Source organism: Cygnus olor, chromosome 15 (assembly GCF_009769625.2).
Source record: "Cygnus olor isolate bCygOlo1 chromosome 15, bCygOlo1.pri.v2, whole genome shotgun sequence".
Classification (NCBI taxonomy): Eukaryota; Metazoa; Chordata; class Aves; order Anseriformes; family Anatidae; genus Cygnus; species Cygnus olor.
This window is the reverse complement of record NC_049183.1, coordinates 2,029,394-2,045,820: the sequence shown is the minus strand read 5'-3', so window position 1 is coordinate 2,045,820 and position 16,427 is coordinate 2,029,394. Positions and strand designations below refer to the sequence as shown.

The 16,427-nt window shown below is 41.8% G+C and overlaps 1 protein-coding gene across 33 annotated transcripts in view; it reads right to left on the bottom strand.

Moving 5' to 3' along the window:
• The window catches only part of MAPK8IP3 (mitogen-activated protein kinase 8 interacting protein 3), a 70,640-nt gene that overhangs the window by 7,159 nt on the left and 47,054 nt on the right, over positions 1–16,427 (bottom strand). For 13 of the 33 annotated variants that reach the window (XM_040574146.1, XM_040574153.1, XM_040574150.1 and 10 more), the window contains 16 exons: positions 15,138–15,289; positions 14,292–14,348; positions 13,667–13,837; positions 11,821–11,947; positions 10,857–10,952; positions 9,089–9,250; positions 7,960–8,125; positions 7,296–7,481; positions 6,469–6,655; positions 5,504–5,626; positions 5,184–5,264; positions 4,592–4,659; positions 2,974–3,122; positions 1,937–2,108; positions 1,689–1,802; positions 251–289 (listed from right to left, as the gene is read on the bottom strand). In XM_040574146.1, the coding sequence (XP_040430080.1) occupies positions 251–289; positions 1,689–1,802; positions 1,937–2,108; positions 2,974–3,122; positions 4,592–4,659; positions 5,184–5,264; positions 5,504–5,626; positions 6,469–6,655; positions 7,296–7,481; positions 7,960–8,125; positions 9,089–9,250; positions 10,857–10,952; positions 11,821–11,947; positions 13,667–13,837; positions 14,292–14,348; positions 15,138–15,289 (2,050 nt within the window). The remainder of the gene's footprint in view (positions 1–250; positions 290–1,688; positions 1,803–1,936; positions 2,109–2,973; positions 3,123–4,591; positions 4,660–5,183; positions 5,265–5,503; positions 5,627–6,468; positions 6,656–7,295; positions 7,482–7,959; positions 8,126–9,088; positions 9,251–10,856; positions 10,953–11,820; positions 11,948–13,666; positions 13,838–14,291; positions 14,349–15,137; positions 15,290–16,427) is intronic. The other 20 variants (XM_040574151.1, XM_040574160.1, XM_040574163.1 and 17 more) reach the window with 6 other exon arrangements.

Here is a 16,427-nt window from a genome sequence, read left to right as displayed (position 1 = left end):
ACCTTTGACACACAGAAAAAGGAGGAATGGCTGATGAGATGGATAAAAACGTTTTGGCTATGGGAAATGATGACATTTACATTACTGTCTCTGTTCACTTTTCTCAGATGACTAGCTTAAAATGAAAGAGTGATGAGGAAAAATGGGTGGAGAGAACTAAATGTCAGGATGGAAGGGTAGAAAAGTATGACTGCTAAGGTGAGCAGGTGCAAAAGGAGTGCAAGCTGAAGGAAGGAGGCAGTGGACTTACCCCGGAGCCCAAGAAGTTGGCCTCGGTGGAGGACTACAGCTAGGTACAGGGAGGGAGTGGGAACACACAGAGGCACGGGAAGAGATAGGTAGGATGGGAGAGAAGAAAAAGGTGGTTACTGGGAGAAAATTCAGGGAGCAACAGAAATGCATAAACTTGGAGAAACCATAACAAGAGCTACAGGTTTGATCAGCTTATACCAACACTGTTCTTGCTCATTTTACTCTTATCGTACGGGATAAATATAGTATCTGAGACAGAAGAGGGTCCATGGTCACAAAGATCCATTGCTAAAGTTCCTAGTGAAAGTTTACAGCTTACCACATTTTTACAGAAACACCAAAAGATAATGCAACTGGTTTACAGCAGGGAACAAGTTTAATTCAGAATTATGACAACAGTACCAAGAAAGAATGGGATCTAATATAGGGATTCAGAAGTGAGACAGAGTTTACAATGTACAGAGGACTCTGTCATTGGCTTCCTGGTGTCAGCCCCAGGGTCTTCAGCAGCCCTAGAGGAGACAACTTCATCTCTGACTTCCAGGAAAATTACAACAGATTTGCTCCTCTTACACAAGAGCTATTTGCTTCTCAGCTTTCCTGCCACCAGTGGTGAGAAAATGTACATTTCACTGCTGTCCGTTGAAAGCAACTGCAGTCAACCTCAAATCCTACTCCCCCATTATGTTTTGGAACAAATGTTCCACCAAGGAAATTAGATGCTGACTGGGAGGTACAGAACAGAATTACTGAGAGCTTCAATTCAACTTCCAGCTCTAGATATGTGCCTGTTAACTACTACTGCTAGGTCTCTTCACCAGGTTTAATTTGTGTTAGGATACTGATTTCTACTTGACTGATAAAAACTGAACCCTAATATGAGTAAACGAAGCTTTTCTGAGGTCAGCTTCTGAAAAATACTGTCATGGAGATACTTAGATGTCTACAGCAAATAAAAATTTCCAGGGAGATCTTCCTGGTGACTCAAGAGCCTCCTTTTGGAGACTTGCTACAATTTCCAAGGCTTTGTTTCTCCTTTTTTCCAGTAGCTACAAAATCAGCTCACACCAGTCTGCTCTGTCAAAAGAGAAGACCGTAGAGATGGTAGAGACATCATTGGTGCCCCAAGAAAAATATAGCTTCAACTGAACTGAAAGGAACCTTAACAAATCTCCATTTGGTTTTAAATAGCCTAAAAACATTTAACTGCACACTTAGTTCCACAATTAAGGAACAGTTAAACCAAGGGCAAGGTAACTCGTACTCAGGGCTCTTCTCTCTGAACACAGCTATGATCAATGGTGTGTCAGGTTCAGAGTAAAAACGTCCAGAAAATATTAGCCTGCCAGGGCCATCTGCCACACTGCACAAATAACATGCAAAAGCACTGTTCTTTTCAGGGCAACACAGAACAATCTCTGATAAAGATCACTTACTCTCAGTCAGTGGAATGGAGATGACAACACCATTCCCTGTCCCCACCCAGAGACGATTGCCAGCAATGAGCAGAGCTGTAATCCGTACAAAGGAGAAGCCCAGTTTTCCAGTACCTAGGTAAGTGTGCATAAGAATTGTAGAGTTAGTTAAGACTGTAGGACTTTGGGCAAGGTCTTCTAATGAATTTTCATTTCTCCCTGATCTCAGTAAGCAACAGACTATTTACTGACAGTCCCTACTGCCTTACCTAGCATCTTGCTGACATAAGGCTCGATGTCAACATCCTGCAGATGTTGATGGCTGTGAGCATGGTAAAGCCTCAGGGTGGAGTCCAGGCGGATGGAAACCCATACTCCATCTCCAATCCATGCCAGCTGTCGCACCTGGCTCTCGCGCCGAGGGTGGGCATCAAAGGATTTCTGAAATGCAAAATAGGTGGACCGGTGTGAGTTCACAGAAGATCTGCACTCATCTGCACATATATTCTATTTTCCTCGACTGAGATTGCATGTTTGGGTTTCAAAGGCCTTGGAAGAAAATGTATTAATGCCAGAAGTTAACTATAGTATACAGAAAATCCCTTGTTTGAAATGAGGAGTCGCATGGCACAGAGTTGCAGCTCCTCAGAGAATATGTTCTTTGCAGAGCACTTTGGGAGCAGGAACATTTAGAAACCAACCGCTTTCAATGTGATTGGTAGAGAAGGTAAAGACACAGCTCTAGTATGAATTCAGAAGATCAGCAAACTGCCTTGGCTCACCGATGTGAAATTCAGTTTCAGCACTTCTTCTCTCTTTGAGCAGAATTATTCCAAGCACTGTTAAGCAGGTTTGTACTAACACCATTGTACTTAATAAATGTTTCTACCAAAATGCTCTGAATGTATTTTTATTTTTTTAAGGCAAGTGGGACCACTGGGACTTGCTAACTATATCCATCGTTTGTGCCTCATCGCCTACAGATGGAGAAGTCTGAGACCATACACGAAGGAGAGCTGTAAAGCGCAGATATACATTTGTACAGTACATGATCCCATAGCATTAGTAAAGACAAAGAAAGTCCTCAGTTCAGACTTATCTAAAGATTTAAGTTCTGCAAAGGGAGGAAGGAATAAATACCTCTCTGGCAGATTGTGTCATAAGATGACCCAGACTGACAGTTTGACAATTTTCATCCTACAGTCAGCAATGGACAATAAAAATGTTCTGCATTTCCATAGCAGAAAACAGCTAGAAGAATAAATATAACACAAGTATGTGCATACATACACATTTGCTCTCATACCTCAATCTGCATTGTCTTAGGTTGAATAACATGGATTTTGTTCTTGTAGCCACACCAGACTCTGTCATACACAACAGCCATGCAGCGGATAGAATGGTGAGTATGACCAAGGTCCATGAGGTGGTAATTACTGAGATCCCACTGACCATCTAAGGTGAAAAAACGAGGGTGAAAAACAATGCAGCTCCTTCATGACATGTCAGTATTTAACAGAATCCCCTTGCCTTTCTATTTATATCTAGGTAAACAGGCCTAGCTGATACTGAAAAGCTGACCTGGCTTATGTCTGTGAACTTCCCATCAGCCCATAAAACCACTTCAGGCACAGCCTTATAGTTCCCAAGCACATGCCAATAACACACAGTTTAGTAGGCTCTCCAACTCAGGCTCATTTAAACATCCTTTGACTGTAATGAAGTAAACACCCTTCCATAACAAGCACAACAAAAACAGCAGGGGAAGAAGAAAGACAAGTTAACAAGACTATGTGGAAACTTAAAAGGAAAAGGAGCATACAGTCTTCATGGTGAGGCTTTCTCATATCACAGACAGACATCATTATTTCCCCGAAGTGTCAGATCCAGGCTGAGGAATCAGATCTTCCTTCTCTTGGTCTAATTTGCTACCTAATCAGGCAGATACTGTCTTTTGCAGACAGATTGCCTCTAGGTGATGAAGCATTATCATATTTCTGATGGGAACATTTTGTATGTGCCAATGGTCAGGATTGAACTCAGGAGACAGGCTGAATTGAAAATTAGATTGCACAAAACCAGAAAATCTCTGCATTTCACCCTGGTTGATAAACTGCTACTCAATGAACAACTGAGTAATAAATTCTTAATATACAAATATTATTCACAATTAGCAAAATCCCATGAGCCTCAGGGTATGAATACAGCTTAAGAACTGCTGAGGTTATAGGGAAAATAAAATCTCCTACAGTGAAGAGGACAAGCAACAGAATTCAAAAAAGTATCTTGAAATGACATGATTAAGGCATGTCAGGTTACTCAGACATCTTTCTTTTTTTTCACGAGAAAAGTGAAATGCCAAGTGCAATGCGAAGGCTCTATTTGTTTGGGATTTCCAGACTTCCAAAAAAATCCAGCTCTGTCTTCTGCATATGCAGAGACCAATTCCACTATTTATAGAGAGATCCATCTCACCTGGAAAGCAGCAGGCCTGTTTGTACTGCACAGGTGATCTGCTCAGGTGCCGCTCATCTGAGCGGTTTGGAGCTCCCTGTGTGTGCACTGTACAGGTGATTTGTGAATGCCCAGTAACACTGATTATGGCCCAAATGTATTAATCTTATCAAACATGCCTCAAACAACTGTATGGCATATGCATTCTTAGACATGTTACATTCACTCCACATATGCTTACACAGCACATACACACACTTTTTTTCTCCCCCAGAAAACCTCAGGAAATTATGCTAAAGTATGCCTTGGGTGTTTCAGGATAAGGGTTACATGTGTAAAATAGCTATGCATTTTAACCACATGTTTGTACTCTAGCAAGCCAGCACCTTTCCTTCTTGACTAAGTAGAGCATTTAATTCATTGCTGCACTCTTGGCCAGCTTATTTTTCTTTTATTATATTGATCTTTACCTTCTCCTCGGTGGAATATGGCTAGTGTTCCATCTGCCAGAGCAACAAGGACCCTTCCCTTCACATGCCTGAAATCACAGGAAAGTAAGTACTTTTACAAAGTCTGTGGAAGTAAAGAACTTAACAATTCATTTTTAACTTCCACGCAAACCTTCTTTATATTCTGTCTACAATTCCCATTCAGTTTAGCATTTGCAGGAACATCCTGTAAAGGCAGAGGATCATTCATACTTATGTGTAATAGGATTATCCAACAATTTCCTGTTTAGTTTAACTTCTCTTTCACACTTTAAACTCCAACAATTTCAACAAATTCCACCCAATTTACACCCTTTTGAAATTTTGCTTTTTTCTTCCCTTGCACTTGTCCTGTAGCACCTCATTCATGGTATTGGGTCAGGTCTGTAATTGAACGGGGTAGTGGATCAGTACAAGGCTTTCTAATAACAAAATCCTCAGGAAACTTTCCTCACAAATCGATGCACTTAGAAGCGTACGGAAAAAGATGACTGACAAAGAACTATCACCCCACCAAAGACATCACTCAGTCACCAAACCTCCTCCTTCAGCATCCTTTGGAGCGCACACTTACACTAGACTCAGTACGGAGTCTTTCAGCTTTATTGAGTGCAGACACTTCTTCCAGTTAGACACCGCAGAGTGCACATACAGCCTGTAAGAAAGGACAAATCAGGGAGGATTAGCAGCAAGGCTCCACATCTTCAGCCTGATAAAAGTAGGACACGAATGTGCAACGTGAGGTGAAATCACAGTGTCCATGATGAGCTGAGGGCTCAGAACTAGTAATGAATCCCTACTGCAGAAATGAAAAGCAAACTAGATGTATGAGGATGAGTGGAGGCCAGAGGACAACTGAGGTGACAGAAATCTGCCAGCCTAAGGGGAACCTACCAGCCATTCTGCGCTCCCAGCCACATGGTGGGGGCAGCACTAGTGCAAGTCCCAGCAGCATCCCCATTTGATTCCTGATCTGGCAGTACTGTGCTCGACTCTGCCTTCAGCTGACCATTCTCCCTTAAGAGACAAAAGAACATTGTTAGAATTGTTTATGAACAGCAATGCACAGAATGCCCATCTGCGCTCACAGGCTGGCACTGCACAGGCAGATAAAGGCATCTGTATATACGCATCACCTCCATCTCTTCAGTTTTTCAATTGCTTGACTCCTGAACATGCAAAACTTTTTTCTCCCCCAAAGCAAATAACCAGTGCTTTACAGCCATAGAAGTTAACTCAGTGTTTAGCAGTAATTTTCTCTGCTCAATGATTTCTCTGTTCATTTCTAACTTCAACAGAAACAACTGAGAATGACTTTCAGGAACAACTGGAACAAGGAATGACTTAGGAATGACTTTCATCCCAGATTTCCACCTTGCTCCTCAGCCCATCACATCAGACACATTTATCTTAAGAATTTTTGGGCAATGACTTTCTTCATCATCTTTACAGCACATAATTATTATTTATGCTTTCTTCATAATCTTTACAGCACATCAGAGTTACTACTGGAATAAACACATGATCATTTTCACACGTGGATCAATAAGGTCCTTTGGTAAGAACATTAAGTGCATGTGTATTTTGGAAGATCCGTCTCAACAGCATTTCTAAATTCACACTGAGAGATCAAATATTTGCTCTTTAACAGCTGATACATAATCTGCTGCTGGCTAAACCATGTTTATTTTCAGTTCGTTTCTTCCTCTCCTTATCATCTCACCTGTAATACTATTTGGACACAAAACTGACAAAAAAGTTTGACACTTTATCAGAAGATCAGGCTTGTTCTCATAAACAGCTTACAGAAACAGAGCTGGTAAAGAACTGTACTGACACATTGGTCCCAGACAGCCTACCCATTCTGCCTAAGAGGTGCCTGCACAGGGACTGGATCCGTAAACACGTGCTCTGTGAGGGGCCCAGGCCGGGCTTGAATAGGGTCTGCTTCACTTGTACCATTCTCTGGTACCTCTGTAGCTTCTGTTGCCTCCTCTGTGGACTGGGACTGGTTGATCTTCCCATTGCAGACAGCAGCCACTTCACCTAAGAGACAAAGAACAGCGGGAGATGTACAAAGGGCTGAGGACTGAGCTGTAAGCTAGCTAAAATCAAGTTTCTTTTTTTTTTTATTTTTTTTTTAATTTATCCTTCCTTGCAGATACAATCAACCCCCGAGCCTGCATCACAGATAGCAGTTTATCCAGAGTGTTTGCTGCTCTGATGGGGAAACAGAGGTAGTTTTCAAGTAAAGCACCATCTGTGACTAGCAAAACATCAGAAGTTCTCCAAGGCTACCACTGCAGTATGGAATCAGCAAGAGCATTATTATGTTTTCCATACAGGCTTAATTGACTTAACATGAAGCCATGGTTGAGAGGAGAAAGCCACAGCTGAGAGAAGAACAGAAACAAATTTAACAGGGCAAATGTATAACCTGTCCAAAATACTCTGCTCTATTAGCCCCACAGCCAGGTTGCAGGATGGGGATCACTTGGAGAGAAAAGGAGGGCTCTAAAGATAAAAGTACGAAAGGGACTTTGGTCTTCATGTACTGCATTAAGAAACTTCTTGAGATCTCTGAAGCAGTTAAGTCAGGGACAGAAGGATGCAGCTGTAACACTAGAAGGTCATATGGAACTAGCTATAATTGGACTGCCAGTAAGTTTTATATCCCAGAACTCACTCTGTCCCTTGTCCAGCACAGGTGTGTCACCACGCGAGGAACAGTTGCTTCGTGGCACATTGCAGCGGGTTGCACAGCCCACCAGAGTGATTCCTGCCAAGACACCATCTGTTCCAGATGACTCTTCAGGATTTACATCTCCCTCCAGAAAGATCTCGCCTGGAGGATAATCACTCTCACTGGCCGCTGAAGGGCAAAGAACAGATTCTCCCATGAATCTAGCAGCCACTGCTAATTTAAATGTAGCAGTACTCCTGAGATCACCATGTGGAGGGAAGACACTGACCCTCGAGGTTCAATAGCCCCATGGAGGCATCACAACAGCAGTCAACACTGTGGCGAATCCCCTCATCCCTAATGTCAACATCCAGGACAGCTACAGAGCCCTCCCAAACCTGGGCAAGGCTCACTCTTGCTCCCAAGAGACATCCTTTACATGCCAAAGGAACCACTTAATAAATGCTCAATAAATGCTCAGGAGCGAAGGATCTCCACAGAAGTGTCCTACAAGAAGGCAAGATCTTGAGTTACACTTTTGAGGGAAAATTACAGAATGCAGCAGCATCCAAGGGTTCGTTCTGAAGTGATGATGCTACATTTGTCACTCCTTAAGTGGAGAGGGCGACCTTGTGCAGATCACAGACAGTGTGTGGACCGTACTTACCAGGGATGCTGGAGATGCAGAGCACATGAGCGTTGCAGACAGTGAACTGGTCCACTACTGTGCCAGGCTGATTGGCATCAATGATTACAACTTTACTTGTTGACAGTGTACTGGTGAGAATCCAGACACGACTGGATGTGGCATCCATTTCATGGAACTCCTTTGCCTTCAGAAGAGCAAACACATGGGCAGAATCAGTGCTCCTCTCAGATCAGACTGAGCATATTATTACTTGGCAACATTTGTGTATGCAAAGACCACAATACCAGCTCCAAAGATCCAACTCTATCCCTAGCTGGTGCAGATAAACAATATGAGCAACATAAATTGCCTTCACATTGCTGCACTTGTATCTGGAACAGTGGCCAAAAGCCTGTCTGGCTCCCTAGGGCCAGGGAAATTTGGCCATTAATTTGTCTTCTGAGATATCTGACTAATATCACTGAACACTCACTTTGGACAGAATACCATGAAGCTGGGATGCACTCAAACTATCAGCTTAAGCATGCTGATCACAGAAAGACTATATGACAGTGGTGTGAGACAGCTGTGAACAACTCCACAAACCAGGAAGGATAAAATGCTGTATTATCTGTATACGTATCTGTATTCTTAAGAACGGCTTGGTTCTTAAAAACAAACAAACAAACACCACAATACTAAAAAACAGAGCCAGAATACATCTCAAGAGCTTCATCTTCTGAACCAAATGAACTTACAGACTTTACTATGTCTATACTTTTCTTAAAGCTTTTTGATGATGATGTTGGTTTTTTTGTTTAAGTTTACTGTGATGAGGACTCCATAGTCTTCCTAGCAAGCTTGTTAGTCCTTAACTGTCCTCATTATTAGCAATTTTTTCAAAAATTCCAAACGTTTCAAAAGCTGAAGTTGGAAAGTTCTATCCTGGATAATTTATCCCAAATTACACAGGGTTCCTGACAGAACCATACCACAAACCTTCCCCCACAAGAAAATGTCTCAGAAATACTGCAACAGTAGTGCATGTAGAAATGACTTCTCTATATATGTAGTAAGTGTAATACAAAGGTACTGAGAAGAGAGGACATGTGAGAGATGGAATGAGAAAGAACACTGGAGAAAAAAAAAGTCAATTCTCTTTACTGACCTTTTTCTTTTCAGGAGAGGTGTGGTTACTTTTATTGTTCTCGCACTCCACTTCCCGATCACAAGTGAGGGGATCACGTCCAGGATCCAGTTTCTGCCCATTCCCAGACTCCTGCTCCAAAGGTCTCCATCCCATGAGATTGACTCCAGCTGCACACCACAGCTAAACAACAGAAACAGAAATCTGAAGCAGACTGTGTAAACATACCAAACAACTAAAACATTAAGGTAGAAATAATAGATCTTGTTGATTTCTACCAGAGGACATAGTCACGCTTGATGTAGGTAAGAAAAGGGATCTCTGCAATCTAGCAAAAATCACCAAGTTTTTAACAGATGTGTCAAACATTTAAAAGAAATAAAAATAATAAATGAGGTACATAACTGAAAGCAGTCTTCTGAAATGTCCTCAGTTTTTCTGAGCATGGCATTCCTAAGTGATTGTAGCAAAGCAAGATGGAAGCTGCTACCAGTCTGGGGTACAATAAGAAGCATTATACTCAACCAAAACTGACAATGACTGCACACCCAGTGCACTTCTGATCCTCAGTTCTCCTCCCACCCTTGTACTCTTCTGTCTCCTCACATATCCCTTAGCCCAAAATCAGTGCTTGTCTGATCTTAGAGACCTATTCAAGGAACTAAGCCAGCAAAAATTGTCCTAAAATCATCATAAAAATATACTGAACAGAATATTATCTAAAGATCACATCAACCTTCTAAAAACAATTAAGAGCATTAAAAATTTTCTTACAACTTAAATATCACAATGAAGTCTAAAATCAGCACTAAATTTTGGTGAAGTTAATGGTAGACTGCTTAGTTAGAAACAACTAATTACAGCAGATAAATGTGCTACTTGCAGAGAGAGGATCACTTATTCTCAACTGCAATTCTACTGAAAACGTTCTAGTATTGATTATGGTGGTTTTACCCTGCTAGGAAGCTAAACTTCACCACAACCACTCTCTCACTCCCCCTCCTCAAAGGAAAAGGGGGAGAAAATATGATGGAAAGGGCTAAGAGGTTGAGATAAGGATGGGGAGATCACTTGCCAATTATTGTCAGAGGCAGAAGAGACTCAATGGAGGGAGATGAATATAATTTATTGCCTATCACTAACAAACTAGAACAGTGAGAAACTAAAAGCAAACTAAGACCACTTTCCCCCCATCCATGCTTGGCTCTGGCCAGCAGTGGGTCCCTTCTGGAGCTGGCTGAAGCTGGCTCTTATATAACACGGGGCAGCTTCTGGGCTCTGCTCCCTGCAGCCCCCCTGCTCCCAAACACTTGCCATGTAAACCCAATGTATTGATAGACACAGCTTCACAAAAATCTTCTCTAGCTAGTTTTAGCCTTTTCACTGTTAACTTTATTCCCGGTCAAGAGTGGAACCAAAAGAAAGGATGAGGAAATGTGTGATCCCCCACTCTGCTGTAGAACACATCTGCCCCGGAGCCTTATACCCTAAGGAGTCTTAACAAAAGCTTTAAATAGTGTAAGATGTTGCTAATATTATGTATGTCTCAAAAAAAGCAAAACCTGTATGACAGACATGGGAGCTGGCATCCAGAATCAGCTGAGAATTATGTACGAGTGGTACTTTTCCCTACATACACTAGAAACCACCATTCCAAAAGAGGAAGCAGAAGGTAGGATTTGGAATGAACAAAAAATGGAGACTGTTGTAAAAACCACGTATTTAGCGACCAAGTTCTGTTTATTCCATGTCCACTTCTGGACTGCAATCGTGTGCAGAGGCAACATACCTTCATGGTTGGATCCTTCTCTACTAGTGGGCGACAATATACAGGCACAGGGACATTTTTCATGCGATTATCTTCCTGACCACCATTAGGGCTCAGCTGTGGGGAAGAGGAAATGGAAAAGACAGTACCAAGGCGTAACCACTAGGCTACGGCAACCGCAGTGTAACCAATATGGCAAAAACAAACTTCTTAGCCTCATGGGTGGGTGCCAATAGCAGTTGATGGTTCATCTGACATCTTGCATGAAAAAATCCCTACAGGGATGGGAACTTGAGAGACTGTTTCTCTCACCGTGATATGGTGCACGAGGTATGGTCAGCTGAGGCTATCCGCTGCACTGGCGACAGACAAAGGGTTGTTAAAGGACACTCCCTGTGCAGAAGTGTGCAGAAGCCAGAACACTGGCATTCTCTTCCACCATGTTCTGAAACTCCTCTACTTTCAAGCCACACTACAAGACTCCTTCTTTTCAGATGATCTTTGACCAGAGTTAAAGGAGCTGCAGGCCAACAAATGAGGCTGGTGACATTTTATTTTGGGTCACTGCTGGGGAGAATGGGGTGCAAACTGCACTACGTTTGTTTTTTTTATACTAAACAACTAGTAGAATTCTCATGGTATAAACGAAGTATCTCATGTTGAATTCCAATTATAATAATGAAGGAAGTAAAAACAAGGACTGGGATCTGGACAAAGACTGATTACTTTTGTTTTAGACTAGGTTCTTTCAGCACCTTTACAAAGAAGAATGCTCCCCTGTTGACTGCAGCAGAAATACAGAAAAGATTAATTTATTCAGTGCCTGCAATTATATCATACGGAAAAGACATGCACTTAATACCCCTAACTGGAGGTATTTAACAACTATGGCTAAAGTTACCAGTGGGAGAGTTAGGTCTTCACTGGTATAACTGAGAAAGGCAGTGTCTACTTCCCCTCAGCCTCTCTGGGGCATGGTATCTACCTGTTTGTACTTGGCAGGGAGACTCCAGCCACAGGCCTGCAATCGCCCATCATCATTCCGCACGTGCTCCCGGACCTGGCGGTACTGCTCTCGCTTCTGTTCACGACGTGCTGAGGATGTGCAGTCACTAAGGAGGGAAGCAACAGCATTACTTTTCAGTCTGTGGTTAAAAACACAGGCAGAAGGTTAAGGGACTTTGTCATCATGGGGAGAGTAAACTCAGACAAAAGAGCTTAAGAATACAAAGCAGCAAAAATCCATCTTTGCACAAGGAGAAAAGGAGATACAGGAAATGAAAGAAAAACACTGTTATGAAGCAGACATAGACAATCCGAATCTCTAATTCCCTGTTACCTGAATGATGTGGCAGGCCAAATCATAATCATCTCCACTACAATCTTCCAAGAGCCCTTCAGAAACAGAACCAACCTTCCATGTGACCATCTATGAGATAGCAACTTTTGCTTAGCTGCTACAGTTTCTTATCTAAGGTCTCCATGAGGTAGGCATTTTGAGTTCTTCTTTATTATTGTCAACTATTTATTTTTCTGTCCATTTTAAAGCTTTCACTACTGACAGGGAAAATATGCACTAATTACTGTTGAAACTGCAGCTTTCAACACAATGAAGCCAGCTGTGGCACAAGTAAGATGAAAAATTCATCCGTGAGCTCTTACAGTACAATTTAATATAAAAAAATGCTGATTGAATATCAGTCCTATCTCTCAATAGGTTTTTAAAGAATCACTCCAAGGTATGAACAACATCAGAAAAAAATCCAAGCCAAAACAAAAACACCTCTACACACATGTAATGACACACATACTTAAAACCCCTAAACCATATACTTAAAAAATTATATTTAAATTATTATACCTAAAATAAAATTTTAAAATATACTTAAACTAAACCCCTAAAACAAAACACTCTCCAGCACATGCTTCTTCCCTTGACAAGAGGATGAGAAAACAAACAGCTTCTGACAGCTGTTAGACACACCATTTCATGCAGTTTTGAAATGCCTGAGACACCACACGCAATGGTTACACTATGGTAACTAGATAAGAACAGAAGAAAGGCAGTGGGTAACTATAAAATATAAATTTAACCTTCTTTTTTTTTTCTAAAGAAAATCTGTGTACTCATGATTTATTGACTTTCCAGCAAACACCTGACATTGCAGAAGTTACACTACTTTATCATCATATTCTCCAAAGTCCTTCCACAAAAACATAGCACCTACAGACTGTACAGCCTCATAGCTGTAGAACACAGACACTCCGAAGTCAAGTAAAGCACAGAAGAGTTTTCCCCCTCGTATCAGAGACATAAAGGACAGGGAGAAAACTCTGCAGTAGCAATATCTAGAGGCTCTTTTTTAGCATACTTAAAATTAAAATCAAATACTGTATCACAAATGTGATGCTGAGAGAACTTTTGTCTTCACCTGAAGTCTCTGTCAACAGGGTTGGGCAAGACACTCTCCAACCCACTGTCGCAGCACTGCCAAACTACCACAAAAGTCCTACTTCATTCTTTCACACAGTCTGCAAACATGAGGACAGAACTAGGGTTGAGGCTGACCTCAAGGCCAACAGCGGTCCCTGCTGAGATGAACCTAGAAAGGCCTAGGAAGCCATAGTAGCCATACTTCAGGAGAGTCAAGTTGCTGCCAGTTTGCTAAGCTTATCCATGCAGTACAGTAACCGATGAGTGAAAGATCAGGGTGCTAAACATTTTAACAGCACAGAAACTATTTTTCAGTGGAAAACAGCTTATTTTAAGAAAAGGTGCTATCTGGAAGAGCTATGGGGGAACCTGGCTTGGGGCACAGTACGTGACTCACTCTTCAGGGAAGAACTCCAGGGTGCGGCTGCCAGAGGAGATCTGGCACATGGTGTGACTGCGACGCTGGCTGAACCCTGCTGTCGTTGGAGACTTGTAGTGGATGTTCACAGATGGGTAGGTCCTCTTTGCTGGTGGGGGACTTGAAGAGGAACTGAATAGACGGCTGAAGCTAGGGACAGGAAAAGGCCAACAAATATTAGAAAAGGAGCCTGGGGACACAACATAGCAGAGATTCACAACAGGGAAAGCACAATGCGTGCTAACAAGGTAGGTGCTTTAAGGTACTTTAAGCACTTCATGAAAACTGCACTTTTAGCTTCCAAACCCAAAGTCCTTCTGAAAACACCCCTTTATTCAAACTGATCCTGAGCGTACTTAAGTTTCCATCCCAGGGCACTCATAAGCCCTTCCAGCTTGTAAAACAAAATGATAGGGATGTTCAGATCTGATTTTAATTTCACTAAGGACAAAGGAATCCCTTGAAGGCAAAAGGGTTCAGCTAAGAATAATTCTAGCTGACCTCTCATTAACATCAGAGGAGGAATCTGTTAAGATGCTGTATGAAGTAGAAATGACAACGCTTGCCCTTTTCTTAATCTTACACAGACCACCAAAGAACTTACAACTGCCAGATGGTAGACTTCTTCTTTTCCTGGACGGATGGGTGCTCACGGGAAGCTCTAAGGAAAAATACAACAGAATCAAGTTAATTTCAGCATCTTTTGCCCAAATTTCTGCCAACCAGCAGGCCATTTCCATTAAGGAAACCATGCCAAAACTCAGAATTCATTCTAGAAACTTTCTAACAATGTGTAAAACACAGAGGAATTGACATGCAGTCATTTTTATGAACGCACACCCAGCTACTTTATATTTCAATACTGATATTAAGTGCAAATAAGTGTGTTCAATTCAATGATTTACCATAGAATCATAGAACATTTTGAGTTGGAAGGAACCTTAAAGATCATCTCATTCCAACCTCCCTCCCATGCCATCCACTAGATCAGGTTGCCTATGCCTCGTCCAACCTGGTCTTGAACACCTCCAAACATCCACGACTTCTCTGGGCAACTTCCTTTATTAACTCCCTTCAACAGTATCACTGCCACAGTATTAGTCTGGTAATTACAAACCCCAGCATCACATTCATTTTAAGCCACTGCCAAATGAATGAATTAATTAGAAGTAACCCTGTTCCCTATAGCTTCTAGCTTAATTAGCACACAAGAAACTAGCAAGACAAACAACTGTCCGGTATCTCCAAATAACAGTGGCAACTCTTCATTTGCAGCCCACATTCAGGAATATGAGAGAAAGAATCAGGTATTAGGACAGAAGAATTTACTGTCTGGAAAACTTTCAGAACTTCTCCCATATCTTGGTAAGAGCTTCAAGGCTAAAAGCTCAAAGTCCAACATGGCCAGGTTTTGTCCTAAATGGGAATGTTCACCAATATCCAGCCTCACCTGATCATCTCTGTCCACCTGACAGCCTCCTGGAGCTCCATCAATCTCTCTTTGTATTGATTGCGCTCCATCAGAACCCTTGCCATTTCTACGCGGGTGAAGCGACGTCGCTGAGCTATGGGAATGTTGTCCTGCAGAGGGGAGGAGCACTGCTTCAGCCAACAAAAGATGGAAGGGGATTGATGTTAGTATAGGGCAAGTCAGGAGACAGAAAGAAATACTTGTTAGTGCTCTTCCTTGTTTGCTTGATTACGCCCTGCCTTTCCCATTTCAGGTGCTAATTCTAGACAAGTGATCTCCAAACCATGGCCCACGGACCTGTGGGTGTTCTGAAAACCCATCAAAAGTAGAATTAGAATCATCACCAAACTGAAAGCCCTACCCAAGGACTATTGTCATTAAGGTGTTTTGGTAATCTGCAAGGGATTTTGAGAACTGACAGTGGTCCCTTGGTTCATAAAGTTTGGAAAACAAGGATTTAGTGAAAAAGATTCAGTAGCAAATTCAGTTACAAGCAGCAGGGAACACCAGGTTATGTTCTCTTTCCCTTCACGAGGACTAGGAAGAAGGCATTTTGTTAGTACACACTGATAAAGGCACAGGGCACAAGAAATTAAAGAAAGGCCTTTTCCTTTTTGGTGACACAATTTAGCCTTCCAGTGAAGGCACATGTCACGCTGGGTTAGAAGGCAACAGCAAAGAGATTCTACATGCCTCTTCTGAGGAGTGGAAAATGAGAATAAGACAACTAAACTGGGTAAAATATCTGCCCCAAAAGAAATTCTAACAATTTTGGGAACTCTTTACTACAAGTGGCACTGGGTTGTGTCTAAACTGTGGCAACTCCCAATCACAGCTTGGTTGATGCAGTACTGCAGAGAGCTGGACTAACACAAACTAACCAAGTCCCTCCTCAGCCTCCCTGGACTTGGAATAAACCTGTACGGCCAGTCAAATCAAGAATTATATACATGAAAAGGAATTTTACACACATCATCTCCTTAAAAAATAAAAAATAAACAAACCTCCTGTCAGCTCATATTAAATACAATCCAGTTCTCTTCAGCATTTCACAAGAACAACTTGAAAACTTTACTACCTACCTAAATTATCAACAGACTAATTTCATCCCAGTTAAGTCAGGAGTGTTAGGCTAAAATTAAACTTTGTTCAATACCTCTTGGAGAAGAAGAACATGGTAATATTGAAAAGAGGTGTATCTAATTTCCTGTCCTAGCAAAGGAGACAATTACAGGTGATCTCCCTCTTACCCTCTGGTTTGCTTCTTAA